Source organism: Leishmania braziliensis, contig 40 (assembly GCF_000002845.2).
Source record: "Leishmania braziliensis MHOM/BR/75/M2904 WGS CADA00000000 data, contig 40, whole genome shotgun sequence".
NCBI classification, from domain to species: domain Eukaryota; phylum Euglenozoa; class Kinetoplastea; order Trypanosomatida; family Trypanosomatidae; genus Leishmania; species Leishmania braziliensis.
In genome coordinates this window covers 1-23,764 of record NW_004057993.1, presented here as the reverse complement: position 1 = coordinate 23,764, position 23,764 = coordinate 1, and the positions used below count along the sequence as shown (strand labels likewise).

The 23,764-nt window shown below is 59.8% G+C and overlaps 6 protein-coding genes and 3 non-coding genes across 10 annotated transcripts; all 9 read right to left on the bottom strand.

Moving 5' to 3' along the window:
• Positions 1-241: 241 nt before the first annotated feature.
• Positions 242-3,064, bottom strand: LbrM_25_2570 (protein kinase, putative; the record flags this gene model as incomplete). Its single annotated transcript, XM_001565708.1, has 1 exon — positions 242-3,064. The coding sequence occupies one exon, from the start codon at positions 3,062-3,064 to the stop codon at positions 242-244; it is 2,823 nt and encodes a 940-aa protein (XP_001565758.1).
• Positions 3,065-4,203: 1,139 nt separating this feature from the next.
• Positions 4,204-5,994, bottom strand: LbrM_25_2560 (hypothetical protein, conserved; the record flags this gene model as incomplete). Its single annotated transcript, XM_001565707.1, has 1 exon — positions 4,204-5,994. The coding sequence occupies one exon, from the start codon at positions 5,992-5,994 to the stop codon at positions 4,204-4,206; it is 1,791 nt and encodes a 596-aa protein (XP_001565757.1).
• A 1,061-nt stretch (positions 5,995-7,055) lies between these two features.
• Positions 7,056-9,182, bottom strand: LbrM_25_2550 (hypothetical protein, conserved; the record flags this gene model as incomplete). Its single annotated transcript, XM_001565706.1, has 1 exon — positions 7,056-9,182. The coding sequence occupies one exon, from the start codon at positions 9,180-9,182 to the stop codon at positions 7,056-7,058; it is 2,127 nt and encodes a 708-aa protein (XP_001565756.1).
• A 1,934-nt stretch (positions 9,183-11,116) lies between these two features.
• LbrM_25_snoRNA4 lies at positions 11,117-11,225 on the bottom strand. Its single transcript, XR_001182274.1, has one exon. It is a non-coding gene (small nucleolar RNA).
• Positions 11,226-11,297: 72 nt separating this feature from the next.
• On the bottom strand, positions 11,298-11,374 carry LbrM_25_snoRNA2. 2 transcript variants are annotated; one of them, XR_001182272.1, is made up of 1 exon: positions 11,298-11,374. It is a non-coding gene (small nucleolar RNA). The 2 variants fall into 2 exon arrangements; XR_001182273.1 differs by having other exon boundaries at positions 11,298-11,359.
• Positions 11,375-11,455: 81 nt separating this feature from the next.
• On the bottom strand, positions 11,456-11,535 carry LbrM_25_snoRNA1. The gene has a single exon (XR_001182271.1). It is a non-coding gene (small nucleolar RNA).
• A 1,328-nt stretch (positions 11,536-12,863) lies between these two features.
• On the bottom strand, positions 12,864-13,172 carry LbrM_25_2540 (hypothetical protein, conserved; the record flags this gene model as incomplete). Its single annotated transcript, XM_001565705.1, has 1 exon — positions 12,864-13,172. The coding sequence occupies one exon, from the start codon at positions 13,170-13,172 to the stop codon at positions 12,864-12,866; it is 309 nt and encodes a 102-aa protein (XP_001565755.1).
• Positions 13,173-14,999: 1,827 nt separating this feature from the next.
• Positions 15,000-17,573, bottom strand: LbrM_25_2530 (protein kinase, putative; the record flags this gene model as incomplete). The annotated part of the gene is made up of 1 exon (XM_001565704.1): positions 15,000-17,573. The coding sequence occupies one exon, from the start codon at positions 17,571-17,573 to the stop codon at positions 15,000-15,002; it is 2,574 nt and encodes an 857-aa protein (XP_001565754.1).
• A 1,405-nt stretch (positions 17,574-18,978) lies between these two features.
• LbrM_25_2520 (hypothetical protein, conserved) lies at positions 18,979-23,565 on the bottom strand (the record flags this gene model as incomplete). The annotated part of the gene is made up of 1 exon (XM_001565703.1): positions 18,979-23,565. One exon carries the CDS (start codon positions 23,563-23,565, stop codon positions 18,979-18,981), a length of 4,587 nt encoding a protein of 1,528 aa, XP_001565753.1.
• Positions 23,566-23,764: the final 199 nt, after the last annotated feature.

Here is a 23,764-nt window from a genome sequence, read left to right as displayed (position 1 = left end):
ATGGATCGAGAGCGAAGGGCGGATCGAGTGTAGGAGTCTATCCGCCGACTGACGGAGGATAGTGAGAGAGGAAGGAAGGGCCGCGGGTCGAGGTACGGTGGAAGAGGGTCTCAGAGGAAAGAAACAGAGCAATGAAGGCACACACACGTACATACATGCTCTCCCACACCTCTGCGAGGGGGGATGCTCATGAGGATCAATCGTGGCGCATGGGCCACACCGGGGCATGTTCCTCTTTCACTTAGTTACTACTACTCATGTCCCTCCCACTGTGTCGTTGCTGCTCCTCCAGGATCACTACCGGATCGGTTTGCACGCCGACGTCAGCCTTGCGTGGCGGTAGCGAGTCTGAAGACCGAGTTATGTTCAAGAGGGAAGGTTGTGTCCGCGGTGATCTGGTCACCGCATGCAGGCGCTGCTGCTGCTGGCCATGCTGAACGATCAAAGTAGACGGAGGGCGCGGTGGAGGCAACTTCCTGGCCTTGGGGCTACCGCTGCTGCTGCCGCTGCTTCCGCCACGCGCTGCCACCGTCGATGTGTCCCCCAGTGCCGACGCTGAGAGGAGCTCAACACGGCTGCTGTGAAGTGCGTTGCTCTTGTCCTTCGCATTCGTGCGGTCAGCCCGCATGCCGCGCCCCGGTGAGGAGTTGGAGATGGCGGTTATAGAGTTGCGGCTGCGAGCGCTGGGGGGTGAGTTTCTGACATCGATACTCGAGGGCTCTGGAAGCTTGAGTGGTGCGCTCCTGGGAGGTGGTACCGACACCGGTGGGCGGGATGGACGCTCCAACGGGAGGATCGCAGACGGCGCAGTGGCCAGGCGCTGCTGCTCCTGGATGGAGAGGTCCCACTGGCTGTGGTCATCTTTGTTGAATATGCGCATGATGGACTGGACCATCGGGGAGCCGAGGATGTCGCTGCAGCGCGGCCGCCTTGCGGGATCGAGCTGCAGCATAGCCTCGAGCAGTTTGAGCAGTTCAGGCGGCCTGTCGTTGGCCGAGCGGTGTGCCTCGTCGAGGTTGACACTGCCGTCCTCGCGTCGCTCCGGCAGCGTCCCGTCGAAGGCGAGGTAGTGCAGCACCATCCCCAGCGACCACACGTCGGAGGCCATCGTGTGATGGTTCACGTACCGCTCGTTGATGCCGTGTGGCGAGGCGGCCGTCTCCAAGAGCTCCGGCGCCATGTACTCGAGCGTCCCTGTACCGCCGGACCGGTCATACGAGATGTCCCCCAGCAAGGCTGCCGTGCCAAAGTCGCTGACCAGCACGCGTGGAGGACGGCCCTCCATCGCGGCCAGCAACAGGTTCTGAGGCTTTAAGTCGCGGTGTAAGATGTGTTTCTCGTGAAGGTGCGCCGTGCCTGCCACGGAGCTGAGGAAGAAGTACCACACGGCAAGCGTGGAGAGATGGTTGCCGTAGCGCTCCAGATAAGTGTCGAGCGAGCCAGCGGACGCGTACTCCATCAGGATGAAGAGACAGCGCACGGGTGGACCAAAGTCGGCGAGCTGCGCTTCCTCCACCCAGCTGTGCTTGTACTCGACCACGTTGGGGTGTCGCCGAACCTCCTCGAGAATGCGCACCTCACGCAATACCGACTGCAGGTAGGTGGCTTTGTCGCCAACTGGAATCTTCTTAAGGGCAAACTCACCAAGATTGACGCCGCACATGATGTGGCGGCAGAGGTAGACCCCTCCGTAAGTACCTCGGCCCAGTTGGCGGAGCTCCTTGAAGTAATGACGGTAGTAGCCATTGTTCGGCGACGGCTCCGCAGCGATGGGGGAGTAGACGAGCGAGTCGCTTTCGCACGATAGCCATTCCTCATTTTCGTGCTCTACCTCTGTCGCCGTCTTCTTGACGTCATGCTGCTGCAGCAGTCGCACCTGCGAGCGCATCCCTGTGCAGGTCGTGGGGCTCACATAAGAGTAGTGCGGCACGGCAACTGCTTTGCACACCATCGTCCCACTCGAGTCTCTACCCTCCTCGCCACTAGCAGGTCCGGGAGCCACTGTGCACGGCTGCCTCGCTTCCTCCTCACCACTCGGGCTATCGTGCAGCAGTGATGGGCGGTAGTCCTCGATGGCAAGCAGAGTCGATGCGTTGTGGGCTCCCACCGCTGTGATGAACGAGGGTGGGGGTAGCGCACGGAAGTAGTGTGAGGTGAACGCAGCAGCTGGTGGACGCAAGGCCGCAATGTAGTTGCCGCTGCGGTTGGTGCCATTACTGCTGCCCTCATCGAATCCAGAGGCCGTGCTGCACCCGTTATACAACAGCTGCCCAGTGGCATTTCCGCCATCCCCTGCGTTGTCAGTGTACAAGCGCGAAGACGCCGATGGTTGCTGCTGCTGCTGCTCATCCCCCTCCTGCGACGGCGGCGGGAGCAGTTTCCGATGACTTGAGGGCCGCAGCGACGATGGCGCCGTCGTTGCATCCACGTGAAAGAACGTCGCCTGGTCGAAGACGCCTTCGCTGTCGTCAAAGACATCATACGACCGAAGGCAGTGCGGGCACACTCGCTCCCTGCTTAGCGACAACGGGGCCAGCTTGGCATACGGGGAGGGTCCAGAGTAGTAGCCAACGCTATCACCGCTACCATGCGTGTTGTTTCCATCCTGGCCAGCACCGCCCACTCTCGAATCACCACGTTGTGGTGAGCTGATGCCGACGCCGTCACTGCCCGTGAAGGGAACCACCGCCAGCGCCATGGACGGCACCGCTGAGGTGAGCGCCCCGGGGTAGCTTTGGCTTACCCTCCTTCTGGGACGAGGGTGCATTCCAGCATTGCCGTCATTGACATCTCTCGCAGCTGCTGCAGCACCCGTCCGCCCGTGGAGGATGGGCACCAAAGTCGACGCTGCTGCTGAGTGGAACATGAGAGTAGAGTTAGCAGAAGGCTCGGTGATGTGGATCGTCGCAGGTACCGAGTTTGACGAGAGCTGTGGAAGGGTGGTGTTCTCACCACTGGCACCTGTGCTTCCTCTGCAACTCTGATGAGCAGACAGCGGGTTTGTGGGCTCCTGCTGCTGCGGCAGCAGCAGCTCGTATGCGTGCCGCTTCGCCGACGGATTCATTTGACGTCAACAGCCCACTTCCACTACCTCTGTTTTGCTGGTGATGTGAAAGCAGGCGACAGCTCTGCTGGTCACTGATGCCCTCGTTTATACAGTGTGCGTGTATCAAATGTTGTCGGGCGGGGGGTTGAGCTGATCAACGTGTGTCTCTCTGTCTGCGCGCTATGAATGCCCTCAGCCTATATACACTCACTCTCTCAAGAGGAGAAGAGAGCGGAGGAGATGAAGCGAGAGCCAAAGAAGGGTGACGCTGTGCTTGATGCCATGTCACATAATTCGCAATGCGATGAAGACGAGGAAGGAAAGAGCATTGAAAGACTCTGTCGGACAAGCGCAGAGAGAGAGAGAAAGGGAGGGGGTAGGAAGAGAGACGTGAGGAGTACATGCATGTGCTTATATGGTAGCCTGAAGTGGAAAGGTGCCGGATGCACGTGCGGTCCTGAGCACTGATACACAACATGCGTGCCCCTTCCCTCTCTCCTTTCGCCACGTCCCGCTAAGGTGTGGGTATCACGAAGGCTATCGCCCCTTCCCCTTCGGCGCGAATGCTCAAGAACTGCGCGTTGTGCGTTGGTGGGTGTGCTGCCGTAGGTGATGCGAGCCTGCTTTACGCACCCTTGTTCTGAAGCCCACAAGGACATTTTGCGCGCGGGTGCGCGTGTTTGTGGTCACAATGACGGATAGCTGAAGGGTGGGGTTACTTGCAATGAAGCCATAGGGCGGGTTTAGGGACGGCGAGGTGGCGAGGGGGAGGTTAACCAGGTGCTCTTCCCAGGCTTATACGGAGTGCAAGAGGTACCGTGGTGGATGCTGTGGCAGCGGTGGAAGTAGCGGCGTCGTATCTCGTACATGCAGATGCACACGGGTGTGTCAGAAATAATGAGGGTTTGAGCCAAGAGGGGGGGGGAGGGAGGCAGGAGGCGGCAGGGCAGTGAGAGACGCGCACCGCTGCTAAGCCCGCTGGACAGGAAAGGCTACGCGGCGTAGGGATGGAGATGCTTCCGTCGCCTATACCGCATACAACCCCGTGAATTCAAAAACGAAGACAAGAGAGGCGGGGGGGGGGGGCAGACCACCACCATTACCAACATTTCTCACGCCAATCCGCCGTGCTTTGTTGATGCCGTCCTTCCTCAGGCTCACGGCAATGATGGTCCCTTGTTCTCGTCAATGCTGAGCCGCCACGTAGCCAGCTCGTGCATTGCTTTGGCCAGTGCCGTCATGCGCGTGAAGAAGTCGATGGAACGCGACTCCAGGGAGTAAGGACATCCATCCATGGCAAGCGCATCGATCTCCACAGCATCGTCACAGACCTCCTCTCCCCTCTCCTCACCTTCGCCGCTCGACTCGTCTGCTGCTTTCGGCTCGCTCTTACTAATGCAGCGATCCGTCCACGCTGGCATCGGCACATCCACCTCGTACACGTCCTGCACGCGAATCCCGTCATCTGCTTCGTCTACGTAGCCCAGCGGCAGCTCAGCGTCAGCGGGGAGTAGGCGGTGGTAGAGGACGTGTGCCACCGCCCATTTCCCCGTATCCACAATGTACACCATCCGCGTCGTGACGTGGAAGGCTGGCGGCGTAGACAATGACGAGGCGGGCGAGCAGGGGGACGGCTCTCCGCCTTCCTGTGAGCAAACAGTCGTTGCCCTGTTGGAGTGCTCGAGCACCATCGCGACCTTCTTCTCCACAAGCGCCGCTGTCGCCCACTCCATTGCGAACCCGATAACCACCGGGGAAAAGCGCGATAGCGTCGGCGTCACGTCTGATCCATCCCCCTCTGCCTTTTCTCGCAGGAGTAACTGAGGGGGATCACCGGCCACACTCGCATTCGGCAGCACCACCGCGGCATACGTGCATTCTGCTCCTGACTCGAACTCTTCCATCAAGGGCTCCTCCGTTTCCGGGGAGAAGAGAAGGGGTTTGAACATGTAGAGGAGGTGCTGTGAGCTGAGTGTTGCATTGGTGGCCGAGTTCTGACGTGCATTTTGAGCGCTGTGGCGTTGCCGTCTGAAGCGCTCTGCATCGAGCATGTATAGGACATGGCAGCTCAGCAGGAGTCGGCTCAGCACCATGCTAGCGCTTTCCGTGGCCACCCAGGTATCAGCCACAACCGAGCTTGCACTGTTTATCGCTGCGTCGCTCACGGGGTGGAAGCGCACCAGCGGGGCAAAGGTGTCGCACTTGGCGCAGTAGAAGACGACGAAGGGGCACGCCACCGTTCCCAGTGATGCCATTAGACACACATGACGGCTCGCCTCTTCGGCCGCTGCTTCGAAAGCTTCAAGACCCTCGTCAGAGAGCCTATCCCCCGCTGCGCCAAGGCTGCTGTTGCTCTCCTCCAGGATGCGCAGGCACGTCGCATAGCGCGTCCGATGCTCCTCAAGGTGCAGCTGCAGACTTGCGGCATCGCGGTAGTCGGCGACGACTGGCGGTGGAACCCCCAACCCGGACGGCGGTGCACGTTCAATGGACTGTTGGAAGCATCGAAGGCAGTGCACATGCGGACCATGGCCGGGCGCCGGAAACGCTTCCTGCTTGTGCATCTCCCTGGCATCGCAGCAGCGCACGTCGGGGATGGTGTGGGCGTCGGGTTGAGCCCAGTAATACGCCGCGGCGCCTTCCCGAGAGAGGTGGGAGCAAAAGGGAGGGAGCTGTGATGACGTGGCGTCGATAGAGGCGTCTGCTGCTTCGACAGCTTGAAGCCTGTGCTTGTAGGATGGAAACACGCGTTCTGCCTCAGCATGTGAGATGCCCAGCTGCGCCGCCATCATGTACAGGAGCGCGATGTACTGCACCTCCGTGATGGGTGCGAGGTCGTCATCGCTTCCGCCATCCGTCGCGGTGGATGTGGAGGCTGCCGGAGGGATGGCGTCAAACAAGTGAAACACATCAGCCTTCTCGAACGGGTTCGCAGGCAGGTGCGACATTAGGAGACCGAGAGAGGAGGGAGGGCGCGCACAGTGCGTGTGCGGGGGTATCCCTTATGCGTGGGGAAAGCTGAGGAGGGCCTCCCCTGCTGCAGTGCACCAACTGCTGCCACTAAGGGAATTGTCTTCCTCCCCCTCCTGTGTATGAGTAGAAAGAGAGACTCGTGCGCGCCAGCGCCAGAACGCAGACGCACACTCAGGGACTCGGAGATACGTGTTCGTAGTGACGAGGTAGGCAACCGTACGCACATGCACACTTCAAATGAGCGTCGAAGGCAGAGGAGAGGAGAGGAGAGGAGAGAGGGGGGGAGGGAAGGGGGAGGGAAAGCGAGTAGGAGAGAGTACTCGAGTGCAGGATAAACAAATCTTGAGTCAGACAATCAATATCAGTATAACTTCTACAGACTTACATGGGTACACACACACATACACACACACACACGCACATACACTTCCCTCTCTACAGGTGCGTCTGCGCGCGTTAGTGTATGCACCTCACTCTACCATTCCTAGATGCGTCAGCTCTTTCGCGTCGTTGCCTTGCCCTGCTTCAAAGTCCGCTGTGTGTTCACTGTCCCGGTTTCGAGGACGTTCCATTCTCTCATCGTCATCAGTGACTGTACAGCCTGAGCGCACGCGCAGACGCTGAGAGAGAGAGAGGGAGAGCGTCACGGACACCATAAGGACATAGACAAGCCCACATTGGTGCGTGTGCCTCGTACGGACGTATGAAGGGAATGATAGGGTTAATGAAATCGCTGCGTGATCTCCGACACGGTGGCGGAGTGGGGGTGGGTGAGGCTGAAGCGAGGAACCTCTTCGAGGAGTAATCGAGCGGTGGTGGCGATTGCTGCAGCACAACGACAACGACAATCACCACCACCGCTCGATGATCATCACGGTCTCTTTCTCTTTCCTATGCGCATTACTTAATACCTTATACAACGGCCAACCGACACACAAGTACATGCACTTCCCTCGACAGAGCTGAATCCTTCCAGATACTTGAATGAGACAGAATGATGAAGCGTCCTCATACTGTCTTTGCCCGTCCATCTTCCTCACTTACAACTGGTGACGAGGGTGCGCAGACGGTTCAGCGCCGCTCCGATTTCAAAGACACGTGGTAAGGCGGTGAATCCAGCTGGCAGGTAGCAGGATGACGTCTGCGGCTCCAGCCGTGCCTGCCGTAATCGTCCTTCACAATTGTACACGAGGCGGGCAAAGTCCGAGAGGGTTGGCGCTGACGCACCGGTAGCTGCGGTGGCATCAGCACACAGGGGCTTCAGCAGCGATGGCGGGTACTTCGGACGAGGTGCTGCTTCCCGTTGCCACTGCGCTGCGGACGCGCTGCCGTTATCGTAGAGCATCGCGAGGCACTGCGCGATGGCATTCAGCTGCCCCTCTTCCACCAGCTGCTCCAAAAGGGTCACATTGATGTCCTCATCGGCCATGCGTATGTGATCAATGCCGGAGCCGCTGATTTTGATGCCTCGCCCGCTTCCGCCGTAGCCGTGGTGGTGGTGGTGCTGCTGCTGGCTCTGCCATCCAAGTTGGCCAAAGGTGTCAGCGTACAGAAAGCTGCGCCGAGGAGGGAGGCAAAAGGCGGACGTTGCGGACGGCGCTGTCGACTCCACAAATCCAGCGCCGCTCCCGCCGGTGTTTTGCGCTGCAATCACCTTGGCTCGCGCAGTGGCGTCTGTTACCTTGTAGGCGTTCAACACCAGAACAACATCCGCCATGGGGAAGTACTGCCCCGACCCTCCCACAACCATTATCACGGAGATGCCGTGATGATGAATCAGGTCGCATATGCGGTGCACAAAACAAGTGATTGGTTCCTGCGTGCGCGGGACGAGCTGCTCCATGAGGGGGTCGCGGAACATGAAGTTCGTCGCCGACGTGTCCTCGTCAAGCAACAGCGCCGTTGAGCCAAGCTCCAGGGCCTCCATGATGTTGGCGGCCTGGCTGGTGCTCCCACTCGCGTCGGCGGTGATGAAGGCAGTCGTGTTGTCGCCGTAAGGAAGGTTTGTGATGAAGGGCGATATGTCGGTCCCGTGAACCGCGCGGCGGTCCTCAGCACGAATTTTGACCGCTGTCGGGTCCACCACGACAAAGGTGCGGCCATCGTCAGGGACGTGGTTGTACACACCAAGCTCCAGCGCACGCAGGAGCGTTGACTTGCCATGAAACCCCCCGCCAGCAATGAGAGTAAGACCGTGTGGCAGACCAGCACCGCTAATAGAGCGGCCCGAGTACGGCAGATGGAACGTGTGCCGTAAGGTGTCGGGTGACGAGAAGGTGACAACGTTGGGGCCGCTCAGCCGTTTGTCGGAGTTGCCAGCCGCACGTGGCAGTACGGCACCATCGGCAATGAAGGCCGTGAGGCCGCGCTCTCGCAGCTGCGAGCGCAGCCACTCCTGGTCGTGCACGCATGTGACGTGCGCCCACAGTGCGCGGTGGTCGCAGCGCAGCACGTTCTCCTGGAAGACTGGCAACACCTCTGAGAACAGAATTTGCTGAATGCGTCGACCATCGATGCGTCGGCCATGTCCGGGCAGCTTCACACGGAAGTACACATGAATCCAGCCAACCGAAATGCCATCACTGCCACCTGCTTCGTTCGCATCCACCACCTGCACGGTGCTACGGGGGAGTACGTGTTGCGATTGGTGGATCGTCTGCACTGCGCCACTGGTGTGGCGGCTAGCCGCGAGCCCATCTTTGACGCAACGCAGAATGAAGTCCTCGGCAGCGACACGGCGACACGCGACATCCTCCGGTGAGAGACGATGGCTGAGGGGTGCAGCAGCGACCCCAGGCGGCGTGGGGTCCGCAGAGTGCAGCAGGGCGTACGCAGAAAACGGCGTTTGCACGGTCACGCACACCTGACTGCCAGGGGCAAACGGGTCTGATTGGATGCGCACAAAGCGGATAGACACCGACGCGGGGTCTGGACTCATCTGCTGCGTGAGGCTGTACGTACGGCCTGTGAGCTGCTTCAGCTGACTGTAGTTGCTGCCGTCGACATCTCGAAGGAAAGACCCGAGGGCCTCAAGAGGGAGGGGTGGGCCCGCATGGCGCTGCGCATTGCTTCCAAAGTCTCCGCTTTCCCTCTCGCTGTCGTCGTCGCCAGAGGAGCGTGACTGGTGCCGCGCACCTCGCTGCTGCTCCTCGTTGCTGTTCATGTTACCGTCAGATACGGCATCTGCGTAGCTTCCACGACCGCGACGGAAGTTGCCTTCGCCACCTCCTCGGTAGGGTCCACGGCCACGGCTGCCGCTGCCGCCGCCACGATAGTACCATGACATTGCCCTCGTGCGGAGGTCCACCACCGCTTCTAGGATACGTCTCTGTTGTGTTGCCGTGCACCTCTCTTGCTGCGGTGGATTTGGAAGGCAAGCGCATGTCGGGTTAGGATCCCAGAAGTGAAGGCACCCCATCACGGCAAAGCGAGAGCGAGCAGAGAAAGAAAGACAGGGTAGGTAAGAGAGAGAGAGAGAGAGAGGGAGGAGGAGGGGGAGCACACAAAGTCAAATGGACAAGCTGCTACCGAGAATGACGCCACACGTCGCACTTGAAAAGTTCAGTGAGGACATTACCATCCAAAACATACCGCACACACGTCCAGGCGTGTAGCTTCCAGCTTCGCATCTCCACTCTACTCCGTCTTGGTTGCTACTTGGGCCCTTCCTGTTGTTACCAGTGTGTCTGTATGGTCTTCGTGTCGCCACTTGCCTCGAGTTCAGGGATCCAGGCGTTGAGCCCGATCGGCGTCACCAACAAAGGAAGCACCCGCGCACCCTTCCCGATGTCGCTCTCCTACGTTCTTCCACACTCTCCAGATCGATTTCCTTTCAGAGTGCGCCCTCTCTGCCACACCATAGGCTCAACGCCACTCCGCCCCACCCAGGCCTGCCAAACTGGCCCATCCCGTCCGGCGAAGCAGCGCTAGACACACGCGTGACAGCAGTGCGCCGACCCAGTCACCCAAGCATGGCCCCGGTCCCCAACTCTGCCCACCCACCCCCGTCTTGCAGGTTGTGTCACAGCCGGTACACCATTCTGCCAGCCGCCACCTCGTGCACCCCACGGGATGGCTCGGGCACCCCCAGCAGTAGGCAGTGAGGGCCAAAGGAGATGCGTTCGAGCTACGCTGACACTCTGCCCACCAAGTGGGCGGCACAGACGTCTTCCCTGCCGCAGGTCGCTCCAACGCAGCGCCATCCACGACCTGACCGCCGATGTGAGGGGCGATACATCGCTCTGACGCCTCCCCCACATTGTCGGCTCTTGACCCTGTCAGCACCAGAGGGTGGTTTGGCGTTGGCAGGGAAGGAGGGGGGGTTTTGCCTGGCCTCGCCACGGAGAGCGTGTGTGTGTGTGGGGGAGGTGCTGGGCCCTGCAATGCCACACACTGAGGTGTTGTATGTGTCCCTCATCAAAGAGCTTCAAATGGAGTGCATTGCTCCACGACGTATAGGCCACGTGGTACCTCTTTCTCAGGGTGCGTGTGAGTGCACTCATTGGCTTTGGAACCGCACAACCAACAGCAGCCTTTCACAACTCCGCCCTCTTCAGCACTCAGGCAAAACTCAACGTGCTCCCGCTCACTGCCTCCTTGTCTTATTACCCTGAGAAGCACCACCAGCACTAAACGATCCCTCTTACCCCTCGCCCTGTGTAACATTCACCCTCCACTCCCTACCACAAAGGCCCACAACTTCCAGCCTATCTCATACAATCGCACCAGCTACCGCTTCGCCACCCCACACTACATACAAACAAGCAAAGAACATTCGCTGCCGCAACACCTCCCCCACCCAAACCACAGTAAACACTACACCTGTCCCGCCCAACTACCTCTGTGCAGCGCGTGTGTGTGTGTGCGGTCAGACAGGGATAACTATGCAAATGTGTGCTCGTCACCAACACGATCAGACTAGAGGTGTCAGTAACATAAGGCTTTTCATCAGTCGCACGGGCAGGTACGCAGGGGCAGATGCGCGCGCACTACTTCCTCGCCCGTCTCCGCGCTCCGCAGAGGGGAGGAAGGTGTGGGCTGGAAAAGGGAGTTAGCTGTGGTGGTGCCACCCCACTGACACTGGCACGCGCACATCAGACGCAGGGCTCAGCCATTGCGGTGGCAGGCCCCAGGTGTTGTTGTTCCACAGGACGGAGGTATGTCGTTCAGACGGCTCTTACCTAGTTGTGTGTTGTGTGCTCGTCACATGTGCGCGTGTGTGTGCGGGTAGGGCGGGGCGGTCGCGGCTGCCCGCGCACCACCACCAGCAGCAGCCAGTGTGTCAGTCCGCAATGTGGTGTCAGTCACATCCATGCTCAGCGGTATCGGAGTGTTGCGTGTTCCACATCATGTGGGGCTGCGCTGGCCCGGGTTGCAGGCGATGAGGCGTGGTTGGCGGTGGAGGGGGGGGGGCAAGGAGGGAGCGAGGGCGTGCACGGGTCAGCTACACCTCGCGGGTGTGTGTGTAATCACGGCAGGTGGTTCAGACAAGAGTGAAACATGATTGGTTCATCACGCGGGTGGCTGCAGCGGGGCGAGGGCGGTGGCCAACATGGGGGAAGAGTGCAGGGGCAACGGGAAAGGCTCTAGTGACGCACGGCTGCGCGCGCGCGTGTGTGTGTGTGCGGTCAGACAGGGATAACTATGCAAATGTGTGCTCGTCACCAACACGATCAGAAGAGGTGTCAGTAACATAAGGCTTTTCATCAGTCGCACGGGCAGGCACGCAGGGGCAGATGCGCGGGCATGGCCAGAAGGTGAATGAGGCGGTGATGTTCGAAAATGGTCAACGGCGATGTGGGGTGTTGGGCTGTGTAGTGGAGCTTTTAAGTGTGATTGTTGTGGCAGTGAACTGTTGCAGTGACGTTGCTGAGCTGGTGGGAGTGTAGGAGTGCTTAAGATTGAAGCAGCGTTACCGTGATTATGGCGGGTCTGCGGAGGTTGGTGGAGGTGGTGAGAGAGATTTGTCCAAGGGGCATGAGGGAGGTGTTTGTAGGTTAAGTAGGGGTGATGGCGAGTGTGCCAGTTTAGGAGTAGTTGATGATGTGTAGGGATGCAGGAGCAGGGAGGGAGGAAAGGTGACTTTGGGAGGCTGCTCTGGAGGAGGCTGCAGGCCGTGGAAGAGGGAGGGAACTCGGAGGTTGAAGAGGACGTTGAGAGGGTCCTATCAGAAAGCCACTGGTAGTGTCGTAGCGGCAAAACGTATGTCCATGTTCGACGCATTCCTGTCGACAGGTGGCAGCAAGTAGTGTTGGCGAAGCTAACCATGCGAAAAGGGAAGGAGTGGTGGGTGCGTTGACGGGACGCAGCTATGACGAGTGTCATCTGAGTTAGGACTGTAATTCACAGTGGAGCCTCCTAACCCTGAGGAAGGGGAAGGTGTAGTGATAGGGGATTGAGTTGATGGGGGGGGGGAGGAGTGAGGAAGGTGATGTGGACGCTATCTTGTGGAGTGGTGGCCGCCCTGGATAGAGTGATGCATGGCTTTGTTCTCCCACAGACCCTCCCCCCTTTCCCTCTGCACACACACACACACACACGAACGCACAACAGAACACAGCAAAATGCAGTAGCGGCTGCGTACGGCAGAGACGGGGATGAGACACAGCAAGAGGTACGGAACTGACCACGTAGACGCGTGCACTCAAACACATGGGCCGATACTCAGGTACACATGCACACAACAGTCACCGAGGCCTGCTCCAGATCAGTCACCTTCTCAAATGATGTCGACGAAGGGGGGGGGGTAGCCAACGACCGCGTCAAGCCTGTTGGGAGTACGCGAGGCGTGCAGGTGTGTTTGTGTGTAAGTCGCGGGCCACCCCCTCCTTCGTACTTGCGCACGTCACAGGTTACCCGCTGCCGCGTCCTTCATCCACTGATACGGCAGATCACCGCTGCGCAACAATCGTTCAAACTCTTTCTTTTGAGCAACCGCCATGTCCATGCCGTTGCGGACCTTGTGGGTGCAGCGATCCAGGCACGCCTTCTCGCCAGGGTGGTACGGGATGGCGTCATCGCCGTAGTGCGTGATGCACTTCTCCGCGCAGTACATGAACCCTTCGTTGCTTATGTGGTAGAGCTTCTCGGAGAGGATGACTGCCTCCGACTGCGACAGCCCCATGAGACTGGGGTTGGGTTGCACCGGCTGCATTCTTCTCCCTCTCTATAGCTGTGAGTTCGTGTGTATGTGCTTGCAAGTGCAGGTGTCTGTGGGGCAGTGTGGCAGGTGTGTGTGGTGTGTGTGTGTGGACCTGGATCTTGAGCAGACGAGTGTGTGCGCGAGAAGAGGAAAATAAAAAGAGCGAGAGGCCAGGCCAGGCAACAGCGGTAATGCCTGCACACGAAAGAGTGCCGCCGAGTCCCCTATTCTGGCGGAGTTTGCAAGTGCATGTGTGTGTATGTAGAGTGCAGTACGGGGTGAGGAGGGAGGAAAAAGAAGTGGAGTAGTGGGGAGAGGGTGAAGCAAAGGTAGAGAGGCTGTGGGGGAAATGACGTTGATGAATGGGGGAAAACCCTCCCTCCACACACACACACACACAGACAACAGCAAAGGCACTCGAAAGAGAAAAAAGAGCGGCCTTGATTCTCACCTGCGTACCGCCCACCCGATACGATGCACCGCTTCGCAGCCTGGTACTGAATCCTGTTTCTACAGACCGCTCTTCTTCTCGGGTTTGGTTGCCTCGACATTTGACTGTCCTCCGAGATGCTTCAGTCTGTCTGGGCAGTGTGCCTCTATGCAAGCACACAGAGAGGCACAAAAGAGAACAAAACTGACGACGCCCACGGAAGGCACCCTTCCCCCCCCACAGTTCGGCAAGTCGCGTGCATGCCACGCCTTACAACTGTTGTTTACCTCCCTTGCCCGTGTGTACCTTTTCATTTTCTCGATTCCAACATGCGCTTGCGATGCGTGACGAGTGAGCGCGGCTAAAACAAAAAGGGCCAACTTTGTCATCGTCGCTTCCCTTTCGCCCTCCATGTGAAGTCGACCAGCGCTATCACCGTCACGTGAAGTGCGTTCGTTTGTTTAACGTAGGCTTATACAGGGCCGGAGGGAGCAGTGCTCGCGCGCGTGCGTGGAAAGAACGCTGATAGACGTGTAAAAGCGACGAGGGACGCGAGTACGAGAGAGCGAGAGACGCGCGCTAAAACAACCACAACGAGACTCGCAACGCACGGCAGTGACGGTATAGAGGCGGGTGATGTGACACACACATAAAAAAAAGCACGCACGCGCCTCATTGCCGTAGCACGGAAAGTCACTCACACTCACATGCACACGTGTGTTTATGTGAGTGTGAGTTTCTACCCCATTCGCTCTCTTTGCCTTTTCCCTCTTCTACCTCTCACCACCACCTCGAGTCGTCTTCTCGGAAGTTGTCTTCTCTACCACGCCGCACACAAACGCCGACACACACACACACACACACACACACACATGCATGCAGTCGCCAGGAGCACTAGCTGCTAACATAAGCTTCAGCGGGTAACATACCGCCAACAAGCAGCCATTCCCCTCTATACACCAAGTCAAGGAAGAGACAGAAAGACATGGCAACTACAAAAATGCGCACTCACTTCACATCTGCATGACGAGTCTAATCCAGTGGACCACACACAGAGAGGCGCGCAGGCAGACCGAGACAGCGTGAGAGAGCGGACAGCGGGATACTGCAGTGATGGTGGTTTTGGAAATGGGGGAGGGAGGTGTCTAACGACACAAGACAGGCAGACCCACAGAGGCACACAGACTGCGCCCCCCGAGTGTGCAGCCCCCCCCCCCCCCCCCGTCTTTCCGTTGCAGCGTGCGTACCGCGCCTTTTACCATCATGAAGCGTGCGCGTACGCCCCCGTACAGGCCTGCGCTTAGGAACGCTGAAGAGAGAGGGAGACGCAGTCAGCGAAGACGAAGAGGAGTTTCCAACCGAGACGACAAAGGACACACCCACACAGAGGCGCGCGAGGGACATTGACTCTACATATTCCGGAAGAAGGGATGCTGCATGGCTTCCCCTGCTGTAATGCGCTTGAAGGGGTGGTACTGAAGCATGCGCCGCGTCAGGTCCAGCAAGTCTGGCAGCGGGGCTAGGATCTCGTCCAGGGTTGGTTTCTGAGTCACATAGTCGATGTCCCCCGGCAGTGTCTCTTCGAGAGGCTCCAGGTCATCTTCCTCTGTCTTTCCGCTCGCCGCCGGTGCAAAGCGCTGGTTTTTTGCCTGCTCATTCACCATACTCTTCGACACAGGCCACTTGAGGTCGAAGTCGCGGTTGTTCGGCTGGAGGGTGAAGTAGTGGCGAAAGGTGCGCATGTCGCATGCAAAGACGCTGCGCAGGTTTGTCGCCGTCCCACCGCGGATGCCCTCCTTGTCGTGGAAGCTACCGATGACGTGCTGCATCATGGCCAGGTGCTCCATCGTGTGGTTCGGCATGAACAGACACTCGCCTGTGAGCAGTTCTGGAATCATACATCCCAAGGAGAAGATATCCGCTGAGGTGTTCCAGCCAAAGCCCAGCAGTACCTCAGGGCTGCGATAGTGAGAGGTCTGGATTGGGTTGTAACTGACAGGGATGTGCCCGTAGCCTGGGATGAGGCTGTGATCGCGGAAGGTGGAGAGAAACTGTGCTGCACCGAGGTCGACAACACGCACGCTGTTCATCACCGGCATCGGCACCCTCACATAGTGCGCCAGTGTTAAATCGCCCTTTTGGGCTGGGGTGGCGTCGGCGGGCACGGTGCCGAGGTCCGTTGACGACATGGGTGTCGCCCCCGCGCTCATGACACGCGTCCCTTCCAGCGGCGAAGCTTTGAGCCCCTCACCCTCCGCAGCTGCGCCGGTGGCGGCGAATGTGCTGCGGTTTGACGACGGTGGAGGTGAGGAGGGGCTGAAGGTCATCTGCTCATGTCGGTGTGCCCGCTGCTCGAGCGAAGAGCTGTGGAGCTTGCAGTCGTCGTTTGACCGCTTCTTGGTCTCGGTGACGAAAGGCACTCTGTTGGCAGCACCGTAGCCGCCGCGACGGACATAGTGACTGTAGTAGATGTCGAGGTCGACGGAGAGCACGTTGGAGGACTCAAAGAGAACATTTTCCGGCTTCAGGTCCGTGTGCACGACTCCGCGGCAGTGGATGAACTGCAGGAAGGTCAGCACCTGATACAGTACCGCCTTGAGGAGCGGGAGAGGGAGGCCGCGGTAGTACACGCGCCGTCGCTGCTGCTGCGGTTGCTGCTGTGGGAGTGGCGGCAGTGGTTGCTGTACGTCTGCGCTGGTGGCCATGTCTATGGTAGCTGCGGTAGCAAGCTGTGGTGGCCTCGTGGTGAAGGCGCCACCACTGCCGGTACTTTTTCTCGGCTGCGCCTCCGTACGCAGCCGCTTGCGCCGGGACGCGCGCGTCACCTCCTTGCTCTTCTGCCGGATGGTGTTCAGCACGTTTAGCAGCGTCGGCCCCATCACAGGAAAGACAATGGCCGGGTGAACCGGGTGCGCAACGTACCCCATGGGCACGAGGAAGCGACCCTGATCGGCAAAGTACTGCTGCTTGATGCCACAAGTGGAGGCGGTGAACATGACAACGGAGCGAACGGAGATGTACGGCGATGGGGCCGTCGCGTCGTGGCAGTGGCCAGCAGCGGCTTCCTCCGGCGTGACCGAGGGCGGGTCGACGCAGATGGAGTTGAGAATGGTGAACTCGTCCCAGCACGCCTCGATGTACTCCTCCTTGTCCCGAAACACCTTCAGCGCCACCCGTGCCGGGACATCGCCAGAGATTTGAGTAGCCAGCGCCGGCGAGGACGGTGGCGCGGTACCGAGCACCACCTTCGAGAAGGTCCCTTTGCCGAGGGTGCGCTCGTACAGGTAGGTGTCGTAGAGCACAAAATGCTTTTCGCAGTACGGGGGGCCACTGACGCTGCCTCTCTGCGAGGAGGTCGGTGGCACTGTCGAGGAGACTTCCACCACGCGCATGAACGGCGTCGCATCGCGGCGGAACTTCTCCGCGTAGGCCTCCGTGAACATCGGGTACTTCTTCGTTACATCCTCAGCGTGGTTGCGTGGGTCCTTCTCGTTGGTATCGTCCTCCACGTCCTCGTCGCTGTAGGAGGACGAGGCCGATGACGACGACGATGGCGCCGTATGTCGCAGCGGCGGAGGCGGGGTGGGCCGATTGCTGTGGCTGCTCGCACGTGATCGACTTGTGTAGGAGGAGCTTTGCGTGAACTCTGCGGAGTGCGTTGAGGCGAGTTGTATTGTGTCATCAGCAGGGCCGTACAGCCGGCGAGCCTGCACATCTTCGTCAACCTTGTCGCCACCCTGCGACACCGGGGTCACGTAGTGGGAGCTGCGCTCTGTCACTACGGCGTTGGTGGGAGTGGAATCAACATAGAGCGTCTGCATCATCACGGTAGTGGTAGTGGCGCTGCCCTCAGCGCTGCTGCCCTGCCCATCATGGGGGATGTGATGGTGCAGCAGCTGCTGCGCGTGTGGACTTCCCTCGTCACGGTCCTCACTGGGGCCGCGGTGACGCTTGAGGGGGCTGGTCAGATTGTTCTGAAACATTGCGGAGAGGGGGAGGGGGGAGGGAGGGAGGGAGAGGAAAACAAAGGCGTGTGGTTGCGGCTAATGCACCGTCTCACAAAGTTGGCCCAGGGGCGCTCTTTTTTCCGTTTCCTTTTGGGAGTGCTGCTGCGTCAGATGCCGTGGGCTGAAGACGTTGTCCACTTACGCTGACGCAATACAGAGAGAGAGAGAGAGGCACACGCACACGCACACACACACGCACGCGCAAGCACAGGCATCCATCCACAATAATATAACGACCCCCACACACACACACGCAGAGAGAGGCCGAGGCGTGGCTGCACCTCCTCCCCCTCTTCGCTCTCTGAGCGCGGGTAGTGATGGTCGGACGCCTCTCGAGTGCTGCACAGCGCCTCCTCCGTTTGTCTTGTCACTTCTTCTCGCTCCCCTCCTTCGCTCTTCCGCTTTGCTTTCTGGTGCTGCTGTGTTGGTGTAGATATGCTTGAGCGTGGGTGGGTGGGCAAAGCAATCGACAGCGGACGCTTGGCTGCGATGTGACGAGGGACAAACAAGGAAGGGGAAAAGTAAAGAGAGAGCAGACGGGTTAGCACATGCACTCGTATGTGTGTGTGCGTGGTAACAACAGCAAAAATGAGAACAAGTACAACGCAAAACTAGAGGGGGAGGAAGGGAGCGGTGGAGAGTTCCTCCGACAGGGTTCGTGTGCGCGCGGTTGATTGTGCGTAGGTATGTATATGGGTTGAAATCGGTGTAGCTGCAGCTGTCGATGCGCTCTTGTATCGGTAATGCATGCTTATGGGGAGTTCAACAAACAAGGAGAGAAGGGGGGAGGGGAGGAAGAGGGCAAATACATGAGTTGCCGGAAGGTGAATCGGGTGTTAGGGAAGGGCTGCAGATGAGAGACCTCATTGCACGTGCGCACCCGGAGACATCCCTACGCACGCCAAGACGTGCCTACGGGTCTTTTCGCCACACACACATCCACAGAGGTGTATAGCTCCCCTGCTCGAGTACTCCACTGAAGCCGGCGCCACACGGGCAACTCAATCTGCGGCTGTCATCATCCTCGACTCCTCTTTTTCCAAGGCCTGTTTGTCCCCTCCCGTGGTCATTGCGGGTGGGTGGGAAAGGGTTGGGCTTGTTCTTTAGCACGAGAGCTGAACACGTAGATTGATACTCACTCCTCAACACCTGTACAGACACCACACACGCGAGAGACCACCATCACCACAGTGGAACAGCAACTGCGGCAGAAAACACAAAGACCCAGACATACACGCACAGCCCGCTACGCGTTGTATCCACGTACAGTGTCATACACTTCCAGGAGACACACTCACACACACTCACACACTCACTCACACGCGCGCGGCATCCCCGCTAAGCAAAATTGCTCTGTCCATTCAGCTGCACTGCCGCGCATTCATGTTGGTGGCGTCGTTGCTGATGCTTCCGCTGCTCCCGATGACGTGGGGGACGAAGACGACGGGGAGGGTGGGGGAATGCCTCCAACAACGCCAGAGGTAAAGCTAGGAGGGGAAGCCGCTGCAGTACCAGCAGCGGAGGGCTGCGATAGCGGGTTGTATACCGAGGCCTCTAAACTGGAGTGTTCTGATCCCTGGGAGTGCCTTAGTGTCGCAGGCGCGTCTCTCTCTGCCGGAGAAGCCCACGCCTCCGGATCGTCGACACCAGCTGCGCTCATCAGCACTTCGGTGTCGTCACTCATGCCAGCGGCACCCGCTAAGTCAACATTGTTCGAGTGCAGTTGCTGCAGCGGAGACATGAGGTCAACCTGCATCTTGATGCCGGCTACGCAGGGAGAGTCTGAGTCCTCACACGTCGCAGGCTCTGCTGTGTACTTGTCACTGACCACCTCGCCAATATCGAGGGTGAGGGCGACCTCCGTTGCACGGCGCTCGAACGCTACTGCGGGGAGGTGCAGAGGGCTGCTCGGCTCCAGGGGATCGTCACAGGGCTGTTGCGTGGGTGATGGAGCCGAGAACGAGCTTTCCCGTGCGCTGAAGGAGGTCGTAAGCACCGGCCGCGCGACGCTGCACGCCTTTCGCGACATTGCCGAGACCCGATCGGTCGCCCGGGAGTCGCCAACACTGCCAGGCTCCGCGACCCCTCCGCCGCTCGTCGTCACAGAGTTGTCTGTTGCAGGTGACAGCGCTGCCGCTGGCATCAGTAACGTGCTCCAGGAGGAGCTGATCAAAGGGGCTGCGGCGCTGGTGGTTGACATGGATGTGGTAAAGGAGCGGTTGGACGTGTAGTAGGCCGCCCTAGAGGTGCCTTCTTCCGCCATCTTGACGGTGGGGCGGTAAACGTACTGCAACGCATAAGGGTCGGACGGGTTGCTGAGTCTCGCTCTCTGGAGTTCCGTCTCGAAGTTCTCTAGCTGGCGGAAGAATTTGCGGATGGGGTCATGAGTGTGCGTCGCCGTAGCCGCCGCGGTGGAAGAGTCGCTCACGGTCGCATCAGGGGCAGCAGCAGGTGCCGCTTTCTGCACCGTCGCACCAGCACTAACCCCTACATCGGGCTGTGTAGCGGCTTGGACATCGACCACAATGACGCGCGTGAGGGCGGGCGCGGTGCGCGGCATCACCTGGCTGACCGTGGGGCCGCCGGCAGGGCCCAGAGGGGCGAGCTGATGCACCAGCTCCGCTGCCCGGGTGCCGTGGCGCTCGATCAGCGTCATCACACTTCTATGCGCTGCAGCCGCCAGATGCCCCTGCAGGCGTCGCTGGCGTCCGCACCGTTCCGCGCTGCTGCACTCGACTGCTTCGTCGTCAGAGCGCTCGTGCTCAGATAGCTGCTGGCCTGAGGGCAACACGTGTGCCGTAGTTCTGGGCTCTGCAGACGGCGTCTTGCGACTCAGCAAGGCGCGAATGAGAGACGGAAGTGTCATACCTGTGAACATGAGCGGCTGCACAGTGGTGGCAGTGTTACCGCCCTGAGGCGGCGGCGGTGGACCTACCGTGCCTCGCACCTCGTCAGCGCCGCCGTCGTCGTCCGCTTTTTTCCCAGTGGTGCTGTGCAGATAGCAGATGGGGGTCGCACTGAGAGAGATGCCCTGAAGGTCCACCACTCCAGGACGCAACGCGAGCGCTGTAAACTTCACCTCGTACTCGTCGCTCGGCATTAGCAAGAATGTGTGCATCGTCTTGCCCACAAACAGTACCGGCACATCGGAGCTGCTTACTGTTGCTGCTGCCGGATGAAAGAGTGGTGGTGGCGTGGCAGGGCTGGCGGGCTGGTTGCCCCTCGTACCTCCATCGCGAACGCTCTCCGGATAGGACAGAGAGCGGTGCGGCACTGAGGGCGGCAGCGCCTCGGCAGTCACGAGCAGCGGCACCGGCGCCAGCGATAGGCAGCGCAGCGTCACCGGCACTGGGGCAGCAACAGTCTTGTTCGAGCCTTGACCCTTCGAGATTTGCACGACTCGCGGTACGTGGACGTGCGACACCAAGGCTCCCTGCCAGGGCTTGAGGCTGGCGTAGCGCACCAACATCGCCTCACAGAGCTCCTGCTGGGTTTGCTCGACTGACACTCCAGCCCTGACGGCACTGAGGGCGGGATCAAGCGACGCTGCTGACTCCTGCTCCGCCTGCCGCCGCTGCTGCTGCGCCAGTGTCTGGTACACGTGCTCGATGGGGTCCACAAAGAGAAACGCTTGGCCTTCTCGCAGTCCCAGACCACCACCACCACCACCACCATTATGCCTCTCGCGGCCGTCGACGCTGCCGTCCTCTTCGCGCACCCACGCCACGGCGATGGCAAGTGGGGTGTACTGCTCTATCGCTCCCCCGCAGAGACGCCTCTCCTCGTCCACCTCGTCGCATTGGCGCTGCTTTGCGGTCTTCGGTGCTTCCTGTTGCCCAGCCTTGTCGGCGTAGAATGCCAAGCCGCCGCCGGCCTCGGCCGTGGACGGGCGTGCGCCGACGCGGCCCGGTCCGAGGCACGAGGTCTGGAGAAAGAAAAGATTGCGCTCCGACTGGGATATGGACGTGCCGAGGTGATTCGAAACGGCCTTTGCCCCTTCTTGCGACGGAAATGCGCTTTCCAGCGCCATGCACGTCGTGTCGCTGTACGGGCACTGCACCCCGGTGCTGGTGGTGGTGGTGGCGGCGGCGGCGTCGCTCAGGAGTATGCGCCGCTCCGTCGTGTTTTCCTCCCCTGCGGCGCGCGGCTGTCGCTTTACCAGCAGAGGTAGTGTCAGTGAGTCTCCGTGAGAGAGCAGACAGTGCATGGCGCGGTCTGCAAACAGCTCCTCGGTGCCCTTGCACTCCACACCCCAGCGCGGGCTGTGCACGACCAGCACACGAGCAATACGCACTGGCGCGTACGAGAGGCCTCTGGAGTGGGTGTGCCGCGGCGATGGTGGGTTTCCGCTGCTTGATACTGGCACCGCCTGCACGACATCAGTGGCGCTCGTCGGCGTGATGGAGGTAGGCTCGCCGCCCTTGGAAATGATTGCGGTCACGAGAGTAGCGGAAATAGGGGTACGTTCCGCGGTCGGGCTAATGTTCTTTACTGTCAGCACCACAGCTGTTTGCAGTGATGCGTTGGCTGGCGGAAGCACTGTCGAGTGCATTGCCACTACTGGCTGGACTTCGCACCGGCGCAGCAACCGATGTAGGCGTACCATGATGGTCGGCCCACTCGCAGCACTGAGGGCAACAACAGGAGCGGTCGGGGTGTGGAACTGCCGGTGCAACGGTGAAGTGGGCGACAGCATCGCTGTCGACGATAGTGACCCTGTCGGCGGGGTAATACTGGGCGTTTCAACCCCCGGGACGCTCGCGGAGCCAGGAAGCGACATCTCTGGCACCGACAGGGGCTCGGGAAGGTAGGCGAGAAGGAGAAAAAAGTAATTTGGGGTGTTCTGCCGCGCCGTATCGCCGCGACGATGTTGCGGGCGTATGGTGACGGCGAAAGTGCGAGTCTCTTGCGCCTTCAGGTGCTCCGCCAGCACCAACGGGGCCTCTCGCTTGAGGTTCTGCAGCCGGCCAAATTCCTCGATGTACATGAGATGTGATGCCACGGGGCTGCGTTGCAGAACCACATGCGCCGCATCCTGCTGCGCGCTGGTGTTCTGCACGATGAGGTTGGTGTGAAAATACTCACCGTCGTACAGGTGTTCGGGAAGCGGGGGTCGGAAGGTGGCAGTGACACACGCCTTCGATGACGTCACGCTCACTTGAATGTTCTCCGGGGCATCGAGCGAGGGCATTGGGTGCTCGATCGCGTACTCGTACAGGCTCTCCGGGCATCCAGGCCGGCTTTCCCGCGTGGCAAAGTAGTAGTACCCTTCCTGACCCAGCAAAGACCAGGACAGGCCAATGATGGCGTACTCGCCCTCCGACACAAGATCGAAAGGGAGGGAGACACGCTGGCGCGCGCCGGCCTCCAGGCGCACCGCCTGTGTCATCGAGCTTTTCCACAGCTGCTCGGGTGACGCGTAGTCAAGGTAGAGCAGCGTCAACTCTGTCGCCTCAATCGAGCAGCCGACGGTATTTTCCATGACGAAGTTCAATACGAGCGGCTCGGCCTTCGCGATAGTGTAGTGCCGCGACAACTGTGCGGTGCTGCCTGACGTGGTCCCCGCCACAGCAAGCACGTCATCGTCTTGGTGCGCCCCTGCTTCCCGCGACACCGCCGGCGGCGGTGGCGACAAGGCCCCACCATGTGCGCGGACTGCCGCGTTGCGCTGGTGGCTATTGTAGGTCGTGTGCCTGCACCCATCGTGGGTGCTCTGGCCGCTCTGGCTTTGTCGTCTATGGGCCGCGCCGTGGCTTCTATCTTTGCTCCCTCCCTGGAAGGCTGGGAAGCGGTAGCGCGGGTGAGCCCTCAGCACCGTCTCTGTGTAGCTCTTCTTTAGATGTTTCTCCATGCTGCGCCACTCCGTCTCTACGCATTTTTCTATGCTTTTGAGCGCATCTTCCTTATACTCCCACAGCGCAGCGTGCCAACTCCACCACTCTTCCCAACTCGTCATGCGCATGACCATCACCACACCGCCATTAAAGATGGGACGCGCGCTACGTGAACCCCGATCACCCACACGACAGCACTTACTACATGAAATGCATCGGTGGTGGCATCCTCGCCTGCGGTACGACCCACACCGCCGTGTGTCCCCTCGACGTGGTCAAGTGCAACATGCAGGTGTGCCCCGAGAGGTTCAGTCGTCGCGCGGGCGGACGCGG